Source organism: Chrysemys picta, chromosome 22 (assembly GCF_011386835.1).
Source record: "Chrysemys picta bellii isolate R12L10 chromosome 22, ASM1138683v2, whole genome shotgun sequence".
Lineage (NCBI taxonomy): Eukaryota > Metazoa > Chordata > Testudines > Emydidae > Chrysemys > Chrysemys picta.
The window spans coordinates 1,962,149-1,985,074 of record NC_088812.1 but is presented as its reverse complement, the minus strand read 5'-3'; the positions used below and the strand labels follow the sequence as shown (position 1 = coordinate 1,985,074).

The window sequence follows — 22,926 nt, the reverse complement described above, 5'->3', positions numbered from 1 at the left end:
GTGGGGTCTAGTGGTTGTAGCAGGGGGGCCGGGAGCCAGGACTCCTGGGTTCTCTCCCCAGCTCTGGGAGGGGAGTGGGGTCTAGTGGTTGTAGCAGGGGGGCTGGGAGCCAGGACTCCTGGGTTCTTTCCCCAGCTCTGGGAGGGGAGTGGGGTCTAGTAGTTAGAGCAAGGAGCCAGGACTCCTGGGTTCTCTCCCTGGCTATGGGAGGGGAGTGGGGGCTGGTGGTTAGAGCAGGGGGGCTGGGATCCAGGACTCCTGGGTTCTCCTCCATTCAATGGCTGACACTCGGTGCCTTTTGCTCCACAGGGCAGCGCCCATCGCTGGGCAGGTGGAGACGGCTCGGGCGGGCGACGTGCCAGGGGGAAGCATGGTGCTGGGGTCCCGTCTCCCCCGGCACAGGCAGAGCCATCGGGAGGTGCCGCTGGCTGGGGTGAGAGCGGGTCGCTGGCCGCGGGGGGTTGGGGGGGTGGAGCGTATCGCCCCCCGGGACCAGAGGGGCTCACTGGTGACTGTGCCCAGGGAGGGGTGCCCAGCCGCGCTGCCCAACAGGCCAGGGACCCACCGGCTTGGCCCCAATGTAACCCAGCTCCCCTTGGCGGGGCGGGAGTTGGGGGGTGGGGGGAGGTTTTGGGGGCAGCTGTGGGGGGATGGGGGCTCTCGGGGAGGGAAGGGATGGGGGGACCCATGGGGGGATGGGCAGTTAGATGACGCCCTCGACACAGCCGGGCCTGGTTCATTTCCCCCCCATGGGGCTCCCCTGAGGCCCCCTCCCCCAACATCCCCCCAGAAGAGGCTGCAGCGGGTGGGCAGGGCAGGGGAGTCCCAGCTTTGCTAAGGGCTGGCCGGGGGGAAGGGGAGCCCCGCTCTGGGCAGGGCAGGGGGAAGCGGGGGGGGGCAGGACCCTGCCGGGGCGGGGGGGACTGTGTCCCAGCGGTTCCCAGAGCAAGGCCCACGGTTGCCTCCCTGCCTAGCACCCTGGGGGGGGCAGGCAAAAGGGGCTGGGGGAGCCGGGCCCCTGGGGGTAACGCCCCCCCCCACAGGGCCTGCCACGCTCGACGCACAACAGGGCACACACAGGCCTGACCCCCTCCCCCGGGGCTGGACGGGAGCCAGCGCCCCCTAGGGGAAGGGCCGCGAGTTGCTTTTGCCTCATTGCCCCCGTGCCCCCGGCTGGAGGGGGGGTCGGTGGGGGCTGGGCCTGGCCCGAGCGGCAGGAAATTCTCACGTCGCCGCCTGCAAAACTGTTTATTTTTAGAGCAAATTGCTGCCATATACGGAAAGGACCCGGGCTGTGCGTGCGCCCCCCCCCCCGCTGCCTGTGCTCCCATCCCCCCCCCCCGCTGCCTGTGCTCCCCCACTGCCCATCCCCCTCCCCTGCCCCTCCACTGCCTGTGCTCCCTTCCCCCCCGCTGCCCATCCCTCATCCCCCGTGCTACCCTCCCCCACCCCCTGTGCTCCCCCACTGCCCATCCCCCTCTCCTGCCCCTCCACTGCCTGTGCTCCCTTCCCCCCCGCTGCCCATCCCTCATCCCCCCCTGCTGCCCATCCCTCATCCCCCGTGCTACCCTCCCCCACCCCCTGTGCTCCCCCCACTGCCCATCCCCCTCTCCTGTCCCCCCCGCTGCCCATCCCTCATCCCCCGTGCTACCCTCCCCCACCCCCTGTGCTCCCCCCCACTGCCCATCCCCCTCTCCTGCCCCCCCGCTGCCTGTGCTCCCATCCCCCCCCCGCTGCCCATCCCTCACCCCCCCCCGCTGCCTGTGCTCCCTCCCCCCCCCGCTGCCCATCCCCCTCTCCTGTCCCCCCCACTGCCTGTGCTCCCCCACTGCCCATCCCCCTCTCCTGCCCCCCGGTGCCTGTGCTCCCACCCCCCCAACTGCCTGTGCTCCCCCACTGCCCATCCCCCACCCCCTGTGCTACCCTCCCCGGCCCCCTGCAGTCCCCCCCACTGCCCATCCCCCTCCCCTGCCCCTCCGCTGCCTGTGCTCCACCCTTCCCCCGCCCCCCTGTGCTACCCTCCCCCACCCCCTGTGCTCCCCCACTACCCATCCCCCTCTCCTGCCCATCCACCTCGCTGCCTGTGCTCCCCCCACTGCCCATCCCCCACCTCTCCCCCACCCCCCCTGTGCTACCCTTCCCTGGCCCCTGCGCGCCCCCACTACCCATCCCCCCACCCCTCCCTCGCTTCCTGTGCTACCCTCCCCCCTATGCTACCCTCCCCCACCCATCCCCCACCCACCCCTCCATCCCCCACTCCCATGCTCTCCCCTCGCCTGCTGCGGTCCCCCCATCGCCCATTCCCCTCCCCCACCCTCATGCTTCCCCATCCATCCTCCCACCCCTGTGCTCCCCCCACTGCCCACCCCCCACCTCACTCTGCCCTTCACCTTCACTGCCCTGTCTGCTCCCCCAGCCTCTGCCCTGCCCCCGGCTCACACAGACCCTCCCCATCCCCCCCACTTCTTTCCCCCCATTTCTCCAGCTTCCTCCCACACCCTCCAGCTGGGTTATAAACCCCAGCTTGTGTCTCAGATCAGTCACCAAAGGGGCCCGGGCCGGGCCGGGGCTGGGCCTGGGGCTGGGAGAGAGACTTGGGTTTCCACTTCCAGGGCTGGGGTAGCAGGGGCTGCGGGTCGGGAGTGAGGGGCCCCAGCAGAGCGGGGGGGCCAGGGCTCCCCCCCTCCCCCCGGCTCCCAGACCCAGACGCTGCTTCCTGGGTTTGTGCCTCAAAAGCCCCCCCCCCCAGCTTCTATTTTTAAACCGTTTGTTTTATTTTCCATCTGATGCTTTAGCTCCGGAGCCGCCCCCCCTCCCCAGTGATACCCCCCGGCCGCAGCCCAGACGGAGTTGTGCCCCCCCCACAGGGCTGCCGGCCCGGGGGAGGCTGGGGCTGGGGGGGGACCGGCGGGGCTGGGCCCTGCTCTTCCCCGGGGGGGCGGGCCCGAGTCCCTCCTGTCCCCATGGGCCTTATCGCTGCACTAGGGCCTGGGGGGCCGGGGCCTCGGGCCGTGGGGGGCAGCGTCGGGCCGGGGCCGGGGCAGAGCAGCCTGGAAGGAGGGGAGCGTGTGGGGGGAGGAGGGGCAGGGCACAGGGCCAGATTTTCCAAAGGACCCAGCACCCCCTACCCCCCTTACGGCCCCCACCCCTTACACCCCCCCCGCCCTTCCGTGCAGGTGATGCCACCTCCGGTCACCATGGCAACGACTGGGGGGGGGGGTTGCTCCTTGGCTATGAACTATTTTCCCTTCTGCTTGATTTTGTTGCTCCCTAGTTGGCTGCCCGGGGGCGGGTGGGGCGGGTTAGATTGGATGGTGCCCCCCCAGGGCTGAGCAGGGGGCTCGGGGCCCAGTTATCCCCCCCCCCAGCGCCAGTCCCAGAGCACCAGGGCAGCTGCGGAGACATCGCAGGGGGGGGGGGGGGGCGCAAAGGCCCATCGACCCAGCGGGACATGGAAAAATCAATGGGCAGCAGCTGCCCGGGGGGTGGGGGGCCGTGAACAGCCCCGTCCAGCACTGCCAGCTGGGGCTGGCGGGAGGGGGCGCGTGTCTCCCCCCCCCCCCGGGCTCAGATCTTCTCCGGCTCGTGTCCCGGCTCGGGGCTTTGCCGAGGTGCGTGGGGGGCACGGGTGAGCGTGGGCCTGGGAGGGACCACTGGGGGGGCGGGTGCACCCTGAAATTAACACAGCATCGGAGCCCCGTGCTCTGGGGTAACCACCACCAGCCCCAGCCCCTTGGCACCAGATCTGTAGGGATCACGCAGGACTCCTGGGTTCTCTCCCCAGCTTTAGGAGGGGAGTGGGGTCTAGTGGTTAGAGCCAGGGGGAGGGGCTGGGAGCCAGGACTCCTGGGTTCTCTCCCCAGCTCTGGGAGAGGAGTGGGGTCTGGTGGTTAGAGCAGGGGGGCTGGAAGCCAGGACTCCTGGGTTCTTTCTCCAGCTCTGGGAGGGGAGTGGAGTCTAGTGGTTAGAGCCGGGGGGAGGGGCTGGAAGCCAGGACTCCTGGGTTCCAGCCCCGGCTCTGGGAAAGGAGCGCCGTCCCCCAGCCACCACCTCCTCCCCAAGCCCTGCTCCTGTCCCGCGGCCAGGCATCGACGTGCCCGGCAGAGGGATCCAGCCCCTGCCAGGGAGGCTGGACTGACCCCAGGGGGCTGCTTCCCCCCGCAGCGAGACGCTGTCTTGGCCCAGTTCCCAGCCCCCTCTCCTGCCCGGCATCAGACTTTCCGGAGGCCTGGCACTGGGAATGACCCCGCTAGGGGCTCAGCCTGGCCAGGGGGCTGGAAAATCCCTGTGGCTCCCTGGCTCCCAGCCCTGGTTCTCTGCCCGTCTCCTTTGCAGAAATGCCCTTGGCGTGACGGTGCCAGGGGGGCCGGACCCCCAGCGGGCCCCAGCTGAGCAGCCAGGCCAAGCAGCTCACGTTAATGCCCGGCTGGCGTGTGGGGTCCAGTGGTTAGAGCGGGTGGGGGTGGGAGCCAGGACTCCTGGGTTCTCTCCCTGGCTCTGGGAGGGGTGTGGAGGCTGGTGGAGGGTCCCGGGCTCCACACTGGGTAGGGGGGGGACCCTGCTCTGGGATCCAGGCGTGGATGGAGTAGGGAAGGGCCCTCCTGTCCCTCTCCGTCCCAGCATGCCCCGGCCCACGGCTCTTGGGGGCAGGAGTGGAACGAGTTGGTTGAGTCTCAGCCCGTGTAGCCCCCCCTCAGCCACGGCGGGGCGATCAGGAGGCGCCGGGCGGGGGACGCTGTGGGTCAGCAGGAGGCCACGTCCCCGCCCCCGTGGCTGGTTCAGCAGGCTGGGGAGGGGATGCCCCGTAAGACCCCCCAGCGAGCGGATGGGGGAGGGCAGGATCCATGCTGCTGGCGCCCTGCCCAGCCTAGTGGGGCCAGGAAACCAGACGCAGCAGATGGGAAAGTGCTGGGGGGGGCGGTCTGGGCGCTGGGTCACCGGGAGGGCGAGAGCCAGGGGGGCTTGGAGAGTCAGGCTTCAAGCAAACTGGGATTGGGGGAGGGGGGCTGGGAGCCAGGACTCCTGGGTTCTCTCCCCGGCTCTGGGAGGGGTGTGGGGGCTGGTGGTTAGAGTGGGGGAGGCTGGGAGCCAGGAATCCTGGGTTCTCTCCCTGGCCCTGGGAGGGGAGTGGGGTCGTGTGGTTGGAGAAGGGGGGCTGGGAGCCAGGACACCTGGGTTTTCTCCCCGGCCCTGGGAGGGGAATGGAGGCTGGTGGGTTAGAGCAGGGGGCTGGGAGCCAGGACGCCTGGGTTCTCTCCCCCGCCCTGGGAGGGGAGGGGAGTGGGCGTGTAGCGGTTTGACGCAGGTCTCTTGGGCCAGCCAGACCCCTCGGGGATGGGGGGGGCTGAAGCTAGATGGGCCCCCTGGTCTGTCTCCTCCCCCGGCCATGTTCCCAGCTGCGTCGCTGCCTCTCGTTGCAGGTCGTGGGACTGCGTCGTCCCGCTTGCTAAGAGCTCCCCGGGATTTCGGTGACGGGCTGAGGCTCGGACACGGGCCGGGATGGCGCAGGTGCTGCACATGGAGTCCAGCTTCCCCGGTGAGTGCTTGTGGTCAGGGCTTTGCAGAGCTCAGGTGTGAAACCAGGAGTCAGGCCCAAAGTCTGCTCTGAATGTGGTTTCGGTAGAATACAGCAGCCTCACTTCCTGTCCGGTGCAGCCGTGCTGTGGGGTGTTGTCAGCAGCTGCGCTCCACCCCAGAGGCGGGTGCATTTCAGCGCTGTATAAACAGCTGCTGTGCCCCACCCCACAGGTGGCTGCACTCTACCCATGTGATAAGGAAGCTGCCTGGGCACCTATAGATAGAAAACTAAGGACCTTTGCCTTCCTCCAGGGTGCAAGGCGCTGGATAAACCCAGATCCCATGGGCCTAACTGTGTTCCTGGGTTCTGTTCCCACCTCAGGGTGGGGAGGGGAGTGGGGCCTAGTGGTTAATGTGTGTGTGGGGCTGGGTGCCAGGACTCCTGGGTTCTACCCCCAGCTCGGGGAGGGGAGTGGGTTGGTGAAATGGGGGCTGGGTGCCAGGACTCCTGGGTTCTATCCCCAGCTCGGGGAGGGGAGTGGGTTGGTGAAGTGGGGGCTGGGTACCAGGACTCTGGGGGTCTAGTCCCTACATGAACTTGGGGGTAACTTTCTCGTGGCTCAGTTTCTCTCTCTGCAAATGGGGATGAGCGCGGGGTGGGGGAGTCAGCTAACGCCTGTGCGGTCCCAGTGCCCCCCATTGACCCCTGCCCTTCCCCCGCTTGCAGGGAAGCCCACCCCGACCTCCCCCGCCACCTTCGGGGCCCAGGAGCCGCCCCTGCCCTACTCGGTGGAGACGCCGTACGGCTACCGCCTCGACCTGGACTTCCTGAAGTACGTGGACGACATCGAGAAAGGCAACACCATCCGGCGGGTCCCGGTGCACCGGCGGCCCCGCTACGGCTCCCTGCCCCGCGGCGCCGGCTCCTGGTGGACGTCCACCGAGTCGCTCTGCTCCAACGCCAGCCTGGACAGCCGCCACTCCTCCTACTCCTACTGCGCCCCCGGCTTCTACCCCCAGTGCGGGACGGGCGCCTTCAACGCCCGCGTGGAGAAGACCCTGCTGGATGCCCGCAAGAAGCTGGAGGACCAGGCGGGTGACCGGGCCGGGCCGGGGGGCTTGGGCAGCCTCCACAGCAGCGTCTCGGGCTCCACCAGCTCCCTGGTGGGCGGGCAGCCCCCGGGCAGGCTGAACGGCTCGCAGGCTGGGTTCACCCCGCTGAGCTCGGGGCTGTCCACGCCCGTGTCCCCCAGCCCCGGGCACCTGCAGCACGTGCGGGAGCAGATGGCCGTGGCGCTGAAGAAGTTACGGCAGCTGGAGGAGCAGGTGAAGATCATCCCGGTGCTGCAGGTGAAGATCTCGGTGCTCCAGGAGGAGAAGCGGCAGCTCAGCGTCCAGTTAAAGAGCCAGAAGTTCTTGGGCCACCCGGGCGGGTTTGGGAAGGGCAAAGGCAGGGGTGAGCTCTACATCGAGATCCCGGAGGAGGAAGGGGGCGGAGGCGGGGCGGGGGTCACCTCGCCGCTGGGGGGGAGCCGGAGGCCGGATTCGGGGGGCGGCACGGAGGGCTCGGCCCCCCTGAGCCCCCCGCCGGCGGCAGAGCGGAGGTCGGTGGGGGTGGGGACGTCGGAGCCGGGGGACAGGCGGAGCGTGGGGGTGGGAGTGAGCGAGGAGGAGCTGGCACCGGAGGGGCAGCGCCAGGCCGCGCTGGCCCTGTCGGCCAAGGTGGCCGTGCTGGAGAAGCAGCTGCAGAAGGCTCTCCGGGAGCTGCAGGGGGCCCAGCAGAAGCTGGCGGTGCCGGGCACGGCCGGGCAGGAGGGGGCCGCGGGGCCGCGGCGGGCGGAGGGACGCCCCGGCTGGCAGCAGCAGGAGGTGCCCGTCAAGGCGGACACGGTCAAGGTGGTCCAGGTGCAGCGGGAGCCGGAGATCGCCGCCAGCATGGCCATGGGCGTGGCCCACCGGCCGCAGCGGGCGCAGAGCTTGGAGAGCAAGGAGCCCTACGCCAGCCTGCGGGCCCTGACACTGGGGGAGCCGCCCCAGGCCGTGGTGGTGGAAACGGCCTTCCCCATCCACGCCGCTGCGCCCCACGCCGCCCCCATCCACGGCGTCAAGAAGATCAGCATCGCGGCCGAACCCGGCGGGGAGGAGACGGGCCTGGGCGGTGGAGCCTCCCCAGGTACGACCCAGCGCAGGCATCGGGGGCGGGGGCGCCCTGTGTCCTTCCTCCCCTGTCTGGCTAGGGGCTCCCTGCCCCCCTGGTCAGTGCTGGGGTGGGGATTTCTCGGGGGCAGAGCTAGAGGGGAAAGGCCCCGTGTCCCGTTCACCTGCGCCGAGCCAGCCCATCCCCCCCACCTATCCAGTACCCCCCAGAGGGGAAAGACCCCGTGTCCCGTTCCCCACCCCCCTGAACCAGGGACCCCCCATCCAGCCTCCCCAGAGGGGAAAGGCCCCATGTCCCGTTCCCCACCCCCTGAGCCAGGCTCCCCCCATCCAGCCCCCCCAGAGGGGAAAGGCCCCGTGTCCCGTTCCCCAGCCTGCTAGGCCAGCCTGTCCCAGGGGCGTCCAGATTCAATGGGGGCACCGTCCCCACCCCCCTAATCCCAGCCCGGCGGGGTGGCCGAGCGACAGAGCAGTGCTGCCAAGCGGATGTAGGGTCCCTGTGCTGCTCGGGTTCGGTCTGGCTGCCCCTCCGTCACGGGACGGGTGGCACCACTGTGGGGCAGGCGCTGAGTGGGCTCACTCACCGCCCCTGCAGCCACCCTGGCAGCCCCTGGCCCCATGAACCCCCAAAGCTGCCCCTGGCCAGTCTCCACAAGGAAGCTGTGCCCGGTTTTCAGCTGGATTGTAGCAAAATTCTGTGTTCGGCCACTCTTCTTTGCCTGCCCTAAGCCGAAATAAACCCGGCTCAAACCGGCATCGGAGCATCCACACACGGCCTTTGGCGCCAGGTGATCCGAATGGGCTGGGTTCTGGTGAGATCTGCACTCGTCCAACCAGCCCAATCTAGATTGGTTTGAAAGCCCAGCTACGGGGCACGTCTACACAGCCCAGCTACGAGGTGCAGGCTAACTGGTGTCCGCTCAGGCGAGTGAGAGGCGGGTAGGATTCGAACACGAGTTAGCAGATCAAGGTCAAAATCATAAGGGCGTCTGGGGTTTAGCGGGACCTCCAAATTCATCGGAACCGTCTGATTTGTGGGGGCTTCACTAGGATCTTTTCTCGAGTTAAGGGGAAGAACTCAGCTGGGTTTTGCAGGGAACACGTGCCCTGAGTTCGTAGGTCCATCGATTAGAACCAGATTTGGAAGGGTCGATTTTTCTCAGGGACTAACAAATGTATCTGGGTATGAGCTTTCGTGGGCTAAAACCCACTTCTTCGGATGCATGGAGTGGAAAAGACAGTAGGGAGGTATAAAGACAGAGCACATGAAAAGATGGGAGTTGCCTTACCAAGTTGGGGGTCAGTGGGGGGAACATCGCTGGCCGTCCCCCGTCTCCTGCCTGTCCAAAATCCTGTGGGGACACCGCTGGCCATTCCCCGCCTGTCCGAAATCGCGGGGGGACACTGCTGGCCGTCCCCCATCTCCCGCCTGTCCGAAATCACGGGGGGACACCGCTGGCCGTCCCCTGTCTCCCGCCTGGCCGAAATCACGGGGGGACACCGCTGGCCGTCCCCCGTCTCCCGCCTGGCCGAAATCACGGGGGGACACCGCTGGCTGTCCCCTGTCTCCCGCCTGGCCGAAATCGCGGGGGTTGTTTGGAGAGGATGGTTGGGCCAGCTGCTTAGAGCAGGCGAGACAGACTTTAACCAGCTCCTCCCTGGGGAGATCAAAGGGGGCTGGGAATCCAGGAGTTCTGGTTCTTTTCAGTCCTTTCCCAGCGGCCAGACGGACAAACCCACTTGCCCGCTAGTCCCGTTGCCCGTGACTCTGGGGTGGCTCCAGGCTTGTTTCCTGGGGCCCCGGCTCTCTCCACAAATGTCCGGCCGGTCCTTGGGGGGTGGTGTCTGAGTCTCCTTAGCTCCGTCCCCTCCCCACTGGCTTGTCCAGAGCCGGTGTCACTTCCAGCAGCCTTGGGGCTGCTCTACCTCATGCACGGCCAAGCGGAGAATACCCACAATGCCGTGTGCTCTGGCCATGCCCCCCACCCGTCCCCCTACGCCAGGAAGCAGCGACCTTGGAGGGACACTCCCACCCGGGTGGGAGGGCAGGGAAGCTGGGCAAGAGTCACTGAGAATCAGGCCCCTTTGTGATGACTGAGGGATCTCAGGTCTCACAAGCGGAGTTGTGAGGGGGACCCCCTGGACGTGGGGGGCGGCTGGCCTAAGCCTCAGAGCTGAAAGGGGACATGGGGGGTGGCTGGGGGGAAGGCCTGGGAGGGACCGGGGGGGCAAGGGTTGTGCAGGGCTGGGAAACCACACAAGACAGCGAGTGCAGCGCAGGACACCTGGGTCCCTTCCCAGCCCTAGCCGGGATTGTAGCTTCATGGCTTGGGAGCCCGGACCCCTGAGTCCCCCTCCCGGCTACAGGGCCTGGGAGCCCGGACCCCTGAGTCCCCCTCCCGGCTACAGGGCCTGGGAGCCCGGACCCCTGGGTCCCTCTCCCGGCTCCTCTGGGGGCTTGGAGGGGGCTCTGGGTTGCCGACGCTGGAGCTGAGGCTGGATCCTGAGATTTGATTAGCAGTTACCATGAGCCGTGCTCGTTAGCCATGCTCGTTAGCCATGCTCCTTGTGTCACCCAGCCCCACCCCAGATTGCCCCACATGGGGCAGGCTGGAGGGTGGAACGGGACCTGCTGGGGGGGCACTGGGCCCATGGATGCAAGGACTGCTGCTAAGGGGTGGCGGGGGGATCTCTGATCCCATTTCCCAACCAACCCCTCCCCCACACTCCACCATCCCCCGGCCCGCCGGGCACCCGTCACAGGCCTTGCCAGGCCCCGGTTGTATCGGGCCGGGCCCAGCTGGCAACCTAGCATCTCCCCTCCCCCGCCGGCTAGCCCAGGGTCAGCGGTGCCACCCAGGCATGGGTCTGTGTCTGTAACCCTGCCCCCTTCGTCCCCCTCTCACCAGAACCCCCCAGAAGCCAGAGGCCCCAGTGGCCCCGGACCTCATCCCGGCTCAGCCGGCTGCACCGTGCCCGAGTGAGGCGGGGGACCCAGCTGAGGGGTGTGGTGGGCCAGGGACTTTAGGGGCAGCCAAGGGGCTTCAGGAATGGGGGGCCCGGGCCGGTCTCTGATCCTGGCCTCTCTGCTCGTCTCCCCGCAGCCTCGGCTCAGGGGGGCGTCAGATCTGGCACGAAGAGGCAGGAGGAGGCCCCGGAGCTGGTGGGCAAGAAAAGTCTCCAGTTTGTGGGCATCAACGGCGGGTAAGGGGAACTGCGGAGCTGCCCCCGCCCCAGGTGGCCATGTCGTGTAGGGGATCAGAGCAGGAGGAGAGGGGGCTGGTGGCCAGGACGCCTGGGTTCTATTTGCGTTTCAGGAAATGGGGATGTAACGATGCTGCCTTTGGTGGGACACTTCTGAGAGTATCAATTCAGGACAAATTGCTGAGAGTCGGGCAGTTACAGCCCCAGCTGGGGTTTCTCCACTTCTAAGGCACCAAACCAGCCAGACTAAGAGGACTTCGGTCTCACCCCACTGGCTAACCACAAATCACACCAGCAATTCCCTCAGACACTCCAGTTTCCCAGTATTCCCACCAGTGCCACTCGTTATGGGGACGAATGGTTATGAAAACCAAGACCCCAATAAAAGGAAAAAGGTTCTCCTGATCCCAAAGGACCAAGCCCCAGACCCAGGTCGATATATGTCAGATCTTACCCACCAATCACGCTGTTGCCAATCCTTTAGAATCTAAAATCTAAAGGTTTATTCATAAAAGGAAAAAGATAGAGATGAGAGTTAGAATTGGTTACATGGAATCAATTACATACAGTGATGGCAAAGTTCTGGGTTCAGGCTTGTAGCAGTGATAGCATAAACTGCAGATTTAAATCAAGTCTCTGGAACATCCCCAGCTGGGATGGGTCATTCAGTCCTTTGTTCAGAGCTTCAGTTTGCAGCAAAGTCCCTCCAGAGGTCAGAAGCAGGATTGAAGACAAAATGGAGGGGTTTCCAGGGCCTTTTATATTCTCTGCCAGGTGGAAGGACCCCTCCATTCTCACTGTGGAAAATCACAGCAGCCCTTTGTTTCCATGTTAGTTTGAAGGTTCCCAGGAAAGCTCAGATGAGGATTGGTGTCTCCCAAAGTCCATCGTCCGTCTGTTAAGTGTTTCTTGACTGGGCACTTCCTGAGAATTGTCCTGTCTCAAGAAGCCGACCAGATGCTTCACTGAGGCTACGTAGAATCAAACACATTGAGATACAAGTACAGAGCCAATAAACTGCACAAATGACACACACACACACACACACACAGCATCGTCATAACCAGCAAATCATAACCTCTGTATAGACACCTCACACGACAACCTTTGTATGATACTTGCTGCAAATATATAACAGTGGTTGCAACAATGATCTATACGGTCACAGTTCATGTCAATACCGTCACAGGGGTCTAATGGTTAGAGCAGGGGGGGCTGGGCGTTAGGACTCCGGGGTTCTATTTGCCAGCTGTGGTGGGGAGTGGGGTCTAGTGGTTAGAGCAGGGGGGGTGGGAGCCAGGACTCCTGGGTTCTGGGAGGGGCGCGAGCTCTGGTGCTGCCCTGCCAGCTCTGAGCCCGCTCCCCACCTCAGGTACGAGTCCACCTCCTCGGGCTCCAGCACGGCCGAGAACTCCTCCGACAATGAGAGCACGGAGAGCGAGTACCATGAGGCCAGCGAGGGGCCCCCTGCGGGGCAGACGGAGACCCCCAGGCCCCCGGCGACGGCTCCCCAGAGAGTCCCTGCGGAAAGCGACACGGCGACGGCAGGGGAACCCCCCAGAGCGGCACCAGGGAGCGGCACTGGGTAACTCTACAGGGGTCTGCGCCTTCGTGCAAGGGGAGTGGGGTCTAGTGGCTAGAGCAGGGGGGGTGGGGGTGCAGGGGTTAGACCAGGGAGCCAGGACTCCGGGGTTCTCTCCCAGCTGTGGGAGGGGAATGTTGTGCCAGGGAATTGTCTGGATCCCAGCTGGGCTAACATCTTCGGCACCTGGTTGGGCTCTGCCCCCGCCCAGCCGAGACTACCCCAGGCCCAGGCTGGGCTCTCAGGGCTGCAGCTTGAGCCGGGATCATGCCCTGAGCGACTGGCCCCTTGGCTTCTGTCTGTCCTGCACCCTCTCACCTCCGGTCGCCTTGCCCTGGCCCTGCTGCCCGTTAGACCCGACCTAACCCCTTGGGTGCCACTTTCAGTGACCAGCCACCTCTGCAGGGCTTCAGGATTCCCCCCCCCCCAATGGGGAAGACCCCACTAGCCCCCTGCTCCCCCTCTCGTTGCAGGACAGGACTCAGCCCGGAGCTGTTAGCAGCCTGTGAAACCCTGCAGAAGTACCTGGAGAGCCCGGACATGCTCATGGACAAGGAGATGGTACGGAGCGATACGGGGCCCGTGCGCGGGTCTAGAACCTGGGACCTCAGGGTGTGACAGCCCAGGCTCTTGCTGCCTGAGCTGCAGGCTCTAGACCAACTGCTGTTCACAGAGTAGCCACCGGGGGGAGGAGGGAAACAGTGAACCATCCTGGTGCAGGCTGTGGGTGGTGTCAGGACTCCTGGGTTCTCGCTGCTTTCTGCTGGCACAGGGCTTGCCTCAGCGAGCCCAGAACACACCCCGCCACGGCCCGGCTTCCTGCCCCGCAGGTGGTTTAATGGACGCAGAGGAATTAATAAGAATAATCCCTAGAGCTCAGGTCCCTTTGCAAAGCAGGTCACAGGTTCGTCAGCTGAGAAACTGAGGCACGGGGAGGGGACATGACCTGCCCCAGCTCACCCAGGGGGCCTGGGGCAGAGCTGGGAGGAGATCCCCGGGCGCCTGAGGCCACGCTGCCTCCCTTCGCACTGCCCTCTTGGCTAGCTGCAGGGAGCACCCCGGGAAGGGCCAGGAGTTATACAACGCGAAGCCCGGCGAAGGGTCCGCAGAGGGGCTCAAACAACCGGGAAATTCCCCGGCAGGATTCTGCCAGCGAAGCAGAGACGAAACTGACGTGGCCTCAAAGTGAAATGAGGCGCCTCGTTCATGTCAGCTGAGCGAAACAGGGTGGGGGGATGTAAACAGAGCAAAACCAGGTGCCAGGCAAAGATTTGCTCCCGTTAATTCATTGTACTAGGGTTAGAGGGTAAAGACCCCAGGGCCCCGTTGTCCTGGGGCAGAGCGGGGGGTCTGGGAGCCAGGAGTGACGGGGTCAGTCACAGAGACCCCCTTGGGACTGTCACCTGATGTGCTGAGACTACCTCTGAGCCCATTTTCCCTGCCAGCTTGGGACTCCAGTACCCTGCCTTGTTGAGCCAGACACGCCAGCCTGCTGCAACACTGACCCAGGTCTGACCCCCCAAAGCTGCAGACTTAACTGAAAACAGCTCAGCAAGTGCTCCTGTCTCCAGCACCCAGCTCCCAATGGGGTCCAAACCCCAAATAAATCCGTTTTACTCGGTATAAAGCTTATACAGGGTAAACTCATCAACTGTCCACCCTCCATAACACTGATAGAGAGAGATGCACAGCTGTTTGCTCCCCCAGTATTAATCACTTACTCTGGGTTAATTAATAAACAAAAGTGATTTTATTAAGTATAAAAAGTAGGATTTAAGTGGTTCCAAGTAATAATAGACAGAACAAAGTAAGTCACCAAGCAAAATAAAACAAAACACGCAAGTCTAAGCCTGATACATTAAGAAACTAAATACAGGTAAATCTCACCCTCAGAGATGTTCCAATAAGCTTCTTTCACAAAGTAGACGTCTTCCTAGTCAGGGCCCAATCCTTTCCCCTGGTACAGTCCTTGTTAGTTCCAGCTCAGGTGGTAACTAGAAGATTTCTCATGACTCCAGCCCCCTTTGTTCCACTCCCTTTTATAGCTTTGGCACAAGGCGGGAATCTTTTCTCTCTCTGGCTCCCCACCCCTCCTTCTAAATGGAAAAGCACCAGGTTAAAGATGGATTCCAGAACCAGATGACATGGTCACATGTCCTGTCAGCCCCCCCCCCCTCCATTCTTCCAGGACTGGCCTGCACGTATGCAGTGGAGGCTTGCAGGTAAACAGAGCCATCTAGTGTCAATTATCCTGGTTAACGGGAGCCATCAAGATTCCAAGCCACCATTAATGGCCCACACTTTGCATAATCACAATAGGACCTCAGAGTTATACTTCATATTCCTAGTTTAGATACAAGAATGATACATTCATACAAATAGGATGACCACCCTCAGTAGATTATTATCTTTGTATGATACCATACAAGAGACTTTTTGCACGAAGCATATTCCAGTTACATCATATTCACACTCATTAGCATATTTCCATAAACATATGTAGTGCGACGTCATACCCTCCTCCTGAACTTACTGCCGGAATCTTGGACACTGTCCATGGTGAAGGCAGTTCATGTAAAATCCCTGGTCGTCTCTGGTGACACACCCTCCCAGTACCTTTAAACCCTATGATGTCATTCATAGGTGTTCTTGCAAAGTTCTGGGTTTCAGGTCCGCAGGTGCCTGAAAACAGGATGGGGTGTAGTATTGCTAACAGCAATATCTGTTAAAGCGTAGGTGTCTTGGCATTTAGCCACCAATGCCATGAGGCAGGTGCCTCAGTTTCCCCTTCCACACAGCAATGTAGGCCACTCAGCCAAGGACATTTATTCCTCAGGTGCTCAGTGGACTTACAATGAGAGCACCTCTGGGCTCCTCTGTTTGGACAGGAGACTTGGGACAAGTAATCGGAGAATGGGGAGGTGACCACCCAGCCTCCTTTTTCCCAGGGGTAAAACGGTGATTCTGCTTTCCTCCGACCCTGTACCCCTCTGCCAGTGGTTTATGTTTAATTGTAGCTTGTGACTGCTCGTATGAGTCTGAAAACCCGGCTAATTCACCCACTGCATCCACCCTTTCCTCCCACAAATACTGTTTTACATCATCACTGCACATATTCAGGAACTGTTCCTGAGTAAGCAAATCACACCTTTCTTCCAAGCTTGTAATGCCTTTCCTCCTCACCCACTTGTCCACCAAATCCCTTATTACATTTACATAGGCCACATTACTTAATCCAGATCCCCTTGTAAAACTCCTGAATTTTAACCCTGTAGGTTTCAGGTGTAATCTGGAACTGTTTCAAAACCAGTTCCTTACATTTACCATAGTTTGAAGCATCATCAATAGGCATCTTATTGAATATGGCCAGAGCTCTGCCAGTCAATTTTGCAACCAAAGTGGTCATTTTTTGATCTTCAGGAACCGCATGGAGAGTGCACAGTCTCTCAAAGGTGATGAAATATTCGGCAATATCACTGGATTCATCATACTGCGGACATAATCGTTCCCATTTGGGGATTTCTGGGGAAATGGACCCAGCCGCTGAAGGGTTTTGTCTCTTCCACTCCATTACAGCCAGTTCATGCTTCTGGGTCTCAATTTGGGCCTGTATTTCTCTGTCTTTTCACTCCAGGGCTCACCGCCTCTCTCTTTCCGTCTCCTCCTGGGCAGCTTTCTGGGCCTCAATTTCTTGGTTTTTTAACTCCAGGGCTCTTTTGTGAGCAGCTTTCTGGGCTTCAGTTTGAGACTGTGTCCGGGCCTCCATGGTTTCCCTGGCCGCACCTGCTGCTTTGAGCCTCATTTCTGCCGGCCACATTTGAAACTCGTGGTCCTTTGGCTTCTCTTCCACTTCCAGTCTGGCCAGCTCTAGATTTGTAGCTGCCTCCCGGGGAGTCACTTTCCTGCTTTCTTGTGCTTATTTCCCTCCCCCGAAATAAACACACAGAAAACAACAAACCAGTAACCACTTGGTCTGTTCTCCGGCCACCACACTTAAAGTTCACTTAAAATCGCTACCAGTGTCTCCAAGCAATCAGCTGTGCACAGATCCTGCCGACTACGCCACTGTGACGGGTTCGTTAGGACTGTCACCTCACGTGCTAAAACTACCTCTGAGCCCGTTTTCTTTGTCTGCTTGGGACTTCAGAACCCTGCCTCGTTGAGCCAGACATGCTAGCCTGCTGCAACACTGACCCAGGTCTGAACCCCCTAAGCTGCAGACTTAACTGAAAACTACTCAGCAGGTCACCTGTCTCCAGCTCCCAGTGGGATCCAAACCCCAAATCAATCCGTTTTACTCTGTATAAAGCTGATACAGGGTAAACTCAGAAATTGTCCACCCTCTATAACATTAAGGGAGAGAGATGCACAGCTTTGTAATGATACCTTACAAGAGACCTTTTGCCTAAGGCATATTCCAGTTACATTATAGTCACACTTATTAGCATATTTCCATAAACATATGGAGTGCAACGTCACACCAGGACTCCTGGGTTCTGTCCTGGCTCTGGGAGGGGAGTGGGTTCTAGTGATTAGAGCAGGAGGGGCCGGGAGCCAGGACTCCTGGGTTCTAGCCCCAGCTCTGGGAGGGGGAGGGGGGTCTAGTGGTTGGAGCAGGGGCCATGTCACTTCCTCCCAAAGGCCGCAGGCAACACCCCTCTCCCCGTCTCCCCTCAGAAGGCCGCCTACACCCTGGTGCTGCAGGACTGGCTGCAGCTGTCCTGCCACAGGGAGGCTGCCCCCGAGGCCGTGGGGGGGCACCTGGCCGCGTACCGCGCCCTCTCGCCCCAGCTGCTGGAGTTCGTCCTCAACATGGCGGATGGGAACGGGAACACGGCGCTGCACTACACGGTCTCGCACTCCAACTTCCCCGTGGTACAGCGCCTCCTGGAGACCGGTGAGGGGCCACGGCGGGGAGGTCCAGCCTGGGGGGTGGGTTGTGGGGGCTAGTGGTTAGAGCGGGGGGGGGGGGGGGGTTTGAAGCCCGGACTTCTGGGTTCTATTCCAGCCGGGGGGGACGGGTTGTGGGGGCTAGTGATTAGAGCGGGGGGGGGGGGGCGGGTTGGAGCCCGGACTCCTGGGTTCTATTCCAGCCCGGGGGGGTCTCCCCTCTACTGACTCTGTTTCCCTCCCCAGGCCTGTGCAACGTGGACAAGCAGAACAAAGCGGGCTACACGGCCATCATGCTGACGGCGCTGGCCGCCACCCGCTCCGACGACGACATGGCCATCATCCGGCAGCTGCTGCAGCTGGGGGACGTCAACGCCAAAGCCAGCCAGGTGTGGGCGGGGGCAGGCCGGGAGCAGTGGGGGGGATCTGGCTGGGAGTGCAGGGGGCTGGCTGGGAGCGCGGGGGGGCTGGGGACTGGCCGGGGGGGCTGGCTGGGAGCACGAGGGGCTGGGGACTGGCTGGGAGCACGGGGGGCTGGGGTCCCTGCACTGGCTTGTGGCTAGGAGCCGTTTCCTGGCCGCGATGGGCGCCCTGGTGAACGGCCGGGGTGGGGGCTGAACTAGCCTGGGTGCAACCCCTTCCGCCCCACACGGCCCCCGCCCCACCCACCTTCCCTACGGACTCCTCCCTCAACCCCTCCCCCCACAGACACCCCTCCACCCCTCCTGTCCCCTGTGGACTCCTCCCCCCTATAGATCTCTCCTGAGATTCTCCCCCAGCCCTGCCCCATGGATCTCTCCCCTCCCACTGAGTTTCCCCTTTCCACCTGCCCCCACGAATCAAGCCCACAACCGCGCCCCGGCTCCGCTGACCCCGGTTCCCTGCAGGCCGGGCAGACGGCCCTGATGCTGGCCGTAAGCCACGGGCGGCAGGACATGGTGCGGGCTCTGCTGGCCTGCGCGGCCGACGTGAACCTGCAGGACGCCGACGGCTCGACGGCCCTGATGTGTGCCTGCGAACACGGGCACGCCGAGATCGCCCGCCTGCTGCTGGCCACGCCCGCCTGCCACGTGGGCCTGGCCGACCACGTGAGTGCCACGCCGGCCTGGGGAGCTTAAAGGGGGGCCCTCGAGCTGGGGGCGGGGGGAGACCCAGTTTTGCAGATACTCTGGAGGGGGGTGGGGGGCGCTTATGCAAACAAGGCGATGTCCTGATTTCCATATTGGCCTATATGCATCAGCCCACTGCGTATCCATTCCCCGACGGGCAGGAGCCCCCTCGGGCCGGGCCAGCGGGGTGCTCGTTGCTTTGGGGCAGCCAGAGGGGACAAGTGCATCGGGGAGCCCCTGCCCCGGGCGATCCAGTCCCCGCTGGCCGCCCCTAACCCCATCCCCTCTGGCAGGACGGCAGCACGGCCCTGTCCATCGCACTGGAGGCCGGGCAGAACGACATCGCCGTCATGTTGTACGCCCACCTGAACTTCGCCAAGCCGCCCTCCCCGGTAAGTGACGGGTGCGCCAGAGCCCCCCGGGTGCAGACAGAGCCTGGCCCGGGGCGTGGAACACCCCCCCACACACTGACGCAGATGGAGCAGGGCCATGCCAAGGGCCGTGTCCAGCTTTCCCGGGCTTGGGTCCTGTTTTTCAGTGCCCTCCGCCGGCTCCCCCAGCCCCTAGTGGCTGTAGCAGGGGGGAGCCGTGGGGCAGCGCTGCCCCGACAGAGGGAGCCCCGGGGATGGGGCAGCGAGCAGGCCAGGCAGAGCTGGGGGCCGGCAGCCCCTCGGCACGGCTGCAGGGGTCACCGCCAGGCGGGAGCGGGTGGGGCAGCTCAGAGCCTGGGGCCCCCTGGGAGATGGAACCTCCAGGGAGGGGGGTGGGGGGGACAGTGTCTTGGGGGGGGGGGCAGGCAGTACCCAGGGGGTCTGTGGGGAGCAGCCCGAGGCGTGTCGCACACACAGACACCTGCAGCTTAGAGCTGTCTGGCCCCTGGGCTGGGCGTTTATCCCCGGCTCTCTGAGAGGCTCCCTGAGCACAGCTGAGCGGACACCCTGGGTCCGAATTCTGGATCTGTTGTGCATGACCAGTGGCAAGTCCCGTCCCCGCTCCAGGCCTCAGTTTCCCCATCTGTAAAATGGGGACAGGGAGCGGGTGGACGGGGCCAAGGCCAGGTCGACACTGAAGCCGAAATGTTCTTTCCAGGGGACCCCAAAGCAGCCGAAAGCCGAGACCGCAGCAGCCGTCCTGCCCCCCGAGGCTCAGTAGCGGAGGAGGGACCTGCCGTGTTCCCCCCTCCCGCCCCCCGAAGACACCGATTGAGATGTGGGGGGAGGAAGGGGGTGGGTCGCGAGGGAACGCCGTCCACCCCAAGCACTGAAACTCGTCCCTCCTGCGGTCCGAGCCAAGCCACTGGAGCCTCTGTCCCAGCCGGAGCTGGGGGGCGGCTGCTGCTTGCTGGTGGGCGTTGGGATGGATGTCGGGGGTCAGCAAGGACACGAAACGAAGGAAGCCAGAGACAAGCTCGGCGGCGAAAATCTGGCAGCTGCGTTTTCTAAGTCTCCACTGGCTTTGGTCCCATGGGCCCTGCCACGGCTGGTTTGATAGGCTCCACTCCAGCAGCAGCTGCATCACCCCGGCCTGCCTCCGGCAGACACCGGATTCCCATCGGGGACCATTCTTCCACGTCAGCCGGGAGCTCCCCTCCCGTCCCCCCATTGGGCTGGAGATGGGGGGGGCTCTTTGGTGCATTGTGGGTACTCCGTCCATCTTCAGGTGACAGACCCAGACTCCTCCTGTGCGTGTGACCTTGGACAAGTCACAGTCTGTCGCTCCGTGCCTCAGTTTCCCCTCTGGATTTTTTCACACTTAGAAAAGCTCGCTCTACTCAGTGTTATTTCTATGATGGAAGCAGCTGGAATCGATTTTAAAGGGAGCAGATTTTTTAAAAAAACTTTCCTAAAAATGCCAGCCTGGTAAATTTGCATGGATTAATTACCCTACCTGGCCAGTAGGGGGCAGCACCTCCTCTCTCTATGTATCTACCTGTCTCTATATAGCTTTTAATTGCAATAACAAAACGTTTTTTTAGTACCAACCTTCTCCAAAAAGGCCTTTCTCGCCGGCCAAAGGACGGGAAAGACGTTGGAACCGAAGTGTGTGGCAATCGCTTTTAAAAAGCAACAAATAGCAAAGGAAACATTCCTATTTTTATATCAAATCTATATATTAATATACGCCAAGAAAACCCCGAACGCTCGAAGTTATTTAGGGCCTAGGTGGACGCAGCCAGCCGGCGTGGAAAGCGGATCTAGTTGGGCTTTTAGGGTGATGTCTTATTCCCCCCCCCCCAACATTTGGGGCTTGGGTCAAAGCCGCGGTACAAATCTGTCTGTTTTTTTAGTTTCTGTTTGCTGTCTGACCCCCCCCACCAGCCATGTTTATGAACATTGTATAATTCCCCTCCCCCCGCACACTGGGGCAGTATCCGGGGGCGGGGGCCGGTGAGCTCAGCACTTGGTTTATACCTGGGGGGGCTGTTTAGTCGCACATACCAAGAGGTGTATTCGCTGATGTCAGTATTACCTTCATCCCATTTGTAACCTGTTAAAAATAAAGCTATTGGAAAAACGATGCGCTGCTGCTGGTCTGTTAAACATCAGGGCAGTGACAGGGCTGGGGCGTGCGGCAGGTCTGGTCCCGGTTCTGCTCCTGTCCTGCTGGGTGACCTAGGGTGAGCCACTTTTCCCTCCGTGCCTCAGTTTCCCCTCCCTACCTTTGTCTAGTTAGACCGTAAGCTCTTTAGGGCAAGGACTGTCTCATAGTGGGTCAATGCAGCGCCTGGTGCGATGGGTCCCCAGTCTCGATTGGGGTCTGGGCAGCATCCGGCGCGACGGGGCCCCAGTCTTGGTTGGGGTCTGGGCAGCGCCTGGCGCGACGGGGCCCCAGTCTTGGTTGGGGTCTGGGCAGCGCCTGGCACGACGGTGCCCTGATCTTGACTGGGGTCTGGGCAGCGCCTGGCGCGACGGGGCCCCAGTCTTGGTTGGGGTCTGGGCAGCGCCTGGCGCGACGGGGCCCCAGTCTTGACTGGGGTCTGGGCAGCGCCTGGCGCGACGGTGCCCTGATCTTGACTGGGGTCTGGGCAGTGCCTGGCGCGACGGGGCCCCGGTCTCGGCCGGGGTCTGGGCAGTGCCCCGCACGCTGTGTGTGGGCAATCTCAGTCTCTCTCTCTCTCTAATTGCTACCGTAATACAACTAATATTAACGGGGCCGTCCAGCCGTGAAATCGCAGCCTCACCTGGGGCGCGTTAGTGTCCAGCCAACACTCGGCTTTTAAGCTCTCGTCTCAAAACCCCTGCATGGCCCGTCACAGCAAAGGAATGGCCAGGCTCCAGGGGCCCATCTAACCCGGTATCTGGCCTCCACCAGCCACCAGCTGCTGCAGAGGAAGGTGCCAGACGCCCCCTACTGGCCAGCGGCTGCCCAGGTTGAAATAAAGTCGGTGCTCGTCGGGCTGGTCCGTGTGGCGCTAATACAGTGCGGCTCTATCCCCCCCACCCCGCCCCGCCCCGGGGACTGCAGCCCGTACAGCACGCACTGGCCTTTGGGCTCAGGAGGGCACGTTTCCCTGGTCCAGGCAGAGCGGCTGGTGCCCGGCTCCATGCCCAGCCCAGCCTGGGCCGGAAAAGCCCCAGCGCCCGCCCTCGCTGTGCTGGCAAAGTCCCGGGTGGGTCACGCCGGCACAAGCCCTCAGCAGCTGCTAACGCCTGGGCCCGGCAGCCGCTGTCCACACGCAGGCGCCGGGTGTTCACCAGGCCCGGCCTGAGCCAGGCGTGCCCCAGGCAGAAACGTGGCAGGCTCCGGCCTTGGTCTCCTTCCCACCCACCCCCCAGTTCTCCTGATTCCCCCCCCCCTCCAGCTCTTCCCCCCCCCAAGTGCCCCTTGTCACGGAGTATTGGGGAACTCAGGGCCCTGCACCCCCGGCTTCCTGCGATTCACCATGACTCTCAGCCAGCCAGTAAAGCAGAAGGTTTATTTGGATGACAGGAATACAGTCCAAGACAGGTCTTGCAGGCACAGACAACAGGACCCCCTCAGTTAAGTCCAGCTTGGGGTCCCAGGGCATTCCAGCCCACCCCCCTTCGGGGGGGGGGGGGGTGTCAGAGCCATCTCTGTCTCCCAGCCATCTCTCCAGCTCGCTTCCAGCACTCTGCCTTCAGCGACCCCTCCCACAGCCTTTGTTCAGTTTCCCGGGCTCAGGAGTCACCTGGCCTTCAACCCCTTCCTGGGTTCTCATGTTACACACTCAGGTATGCGCCCTCGGGCAGATCCCATCCTCCAATGCAGACTATCCCAGCCCCACTCCCCTGTCAGCATTCACACACCCCAGTAAGAACAGACCCAGTTCGTCACATCTCTCCCCCCTTCGAGACCGAACTGAGCAGGGTCACTTTAGCCAGTGACCCGGGGAAGTTCGAACCTACCCCCGTTCCCATGGATGCCCCCGCATCCCTTCCATTCCTTGGTGAAAATTACACCAGGCCCCTCCAGTTTCACGCCCCTCCCTTAGGTCGGGGTGCTTGA

General features: G+C 62.7%; 1 protein-coding gene across 3 annotated transcripts; it reads left to right on the top strand.

Annotated features, from left to right (window-relative positions):
- The first annotated feature begins 282 nt into the window (after nt 1–282).
- Nucleotides 283–20,976, top strand: KANK2 (KN motif and ankyrin repeat domains 2). Of its 3 annotated transcripts, none has more exons than XM_065575709.1 (11): nt 284–433; nt 5,421–5,536; nt 6,245–7,690; nt 10,779–10,878; nt 12,251–12,463; nt 12,934–13,021; nt 17,141–17,357; nt 17,597–17,739; nt 18,238–18,438; nt 18,753–18,851; nt 19,549–20,976. In XM_065575709.1, the coding sequence occupies exons 2-11, from the start codon at nt 5,500–5,502 to the stop codon at nt 19,609–19,611; spliced, it is 2,607 nt and encodes an 868-aa protein (XP_065431781.1). In that variant the 5' UTR covers nt 284–433; nt 5,421–5,499; the 3' UTR covers nt 19,612–20,976. The 3 variants fall into 3 exon arrangements, with proteins under 3 accessions (XP_065431782.1, XP_065431781.1, XP_065431780.1); XM_065575708.1 differs by having other exon boundaries at nt 17,138–17,357; XM_065575710.1 differs by lacking the exon at nt 18,753–18,851 and having other exon boundaries at nt 283–433; nt 17,138–17,357.
- Nucleotides 20,977–22,926: the final 1,950 nt, after the last annotated feature.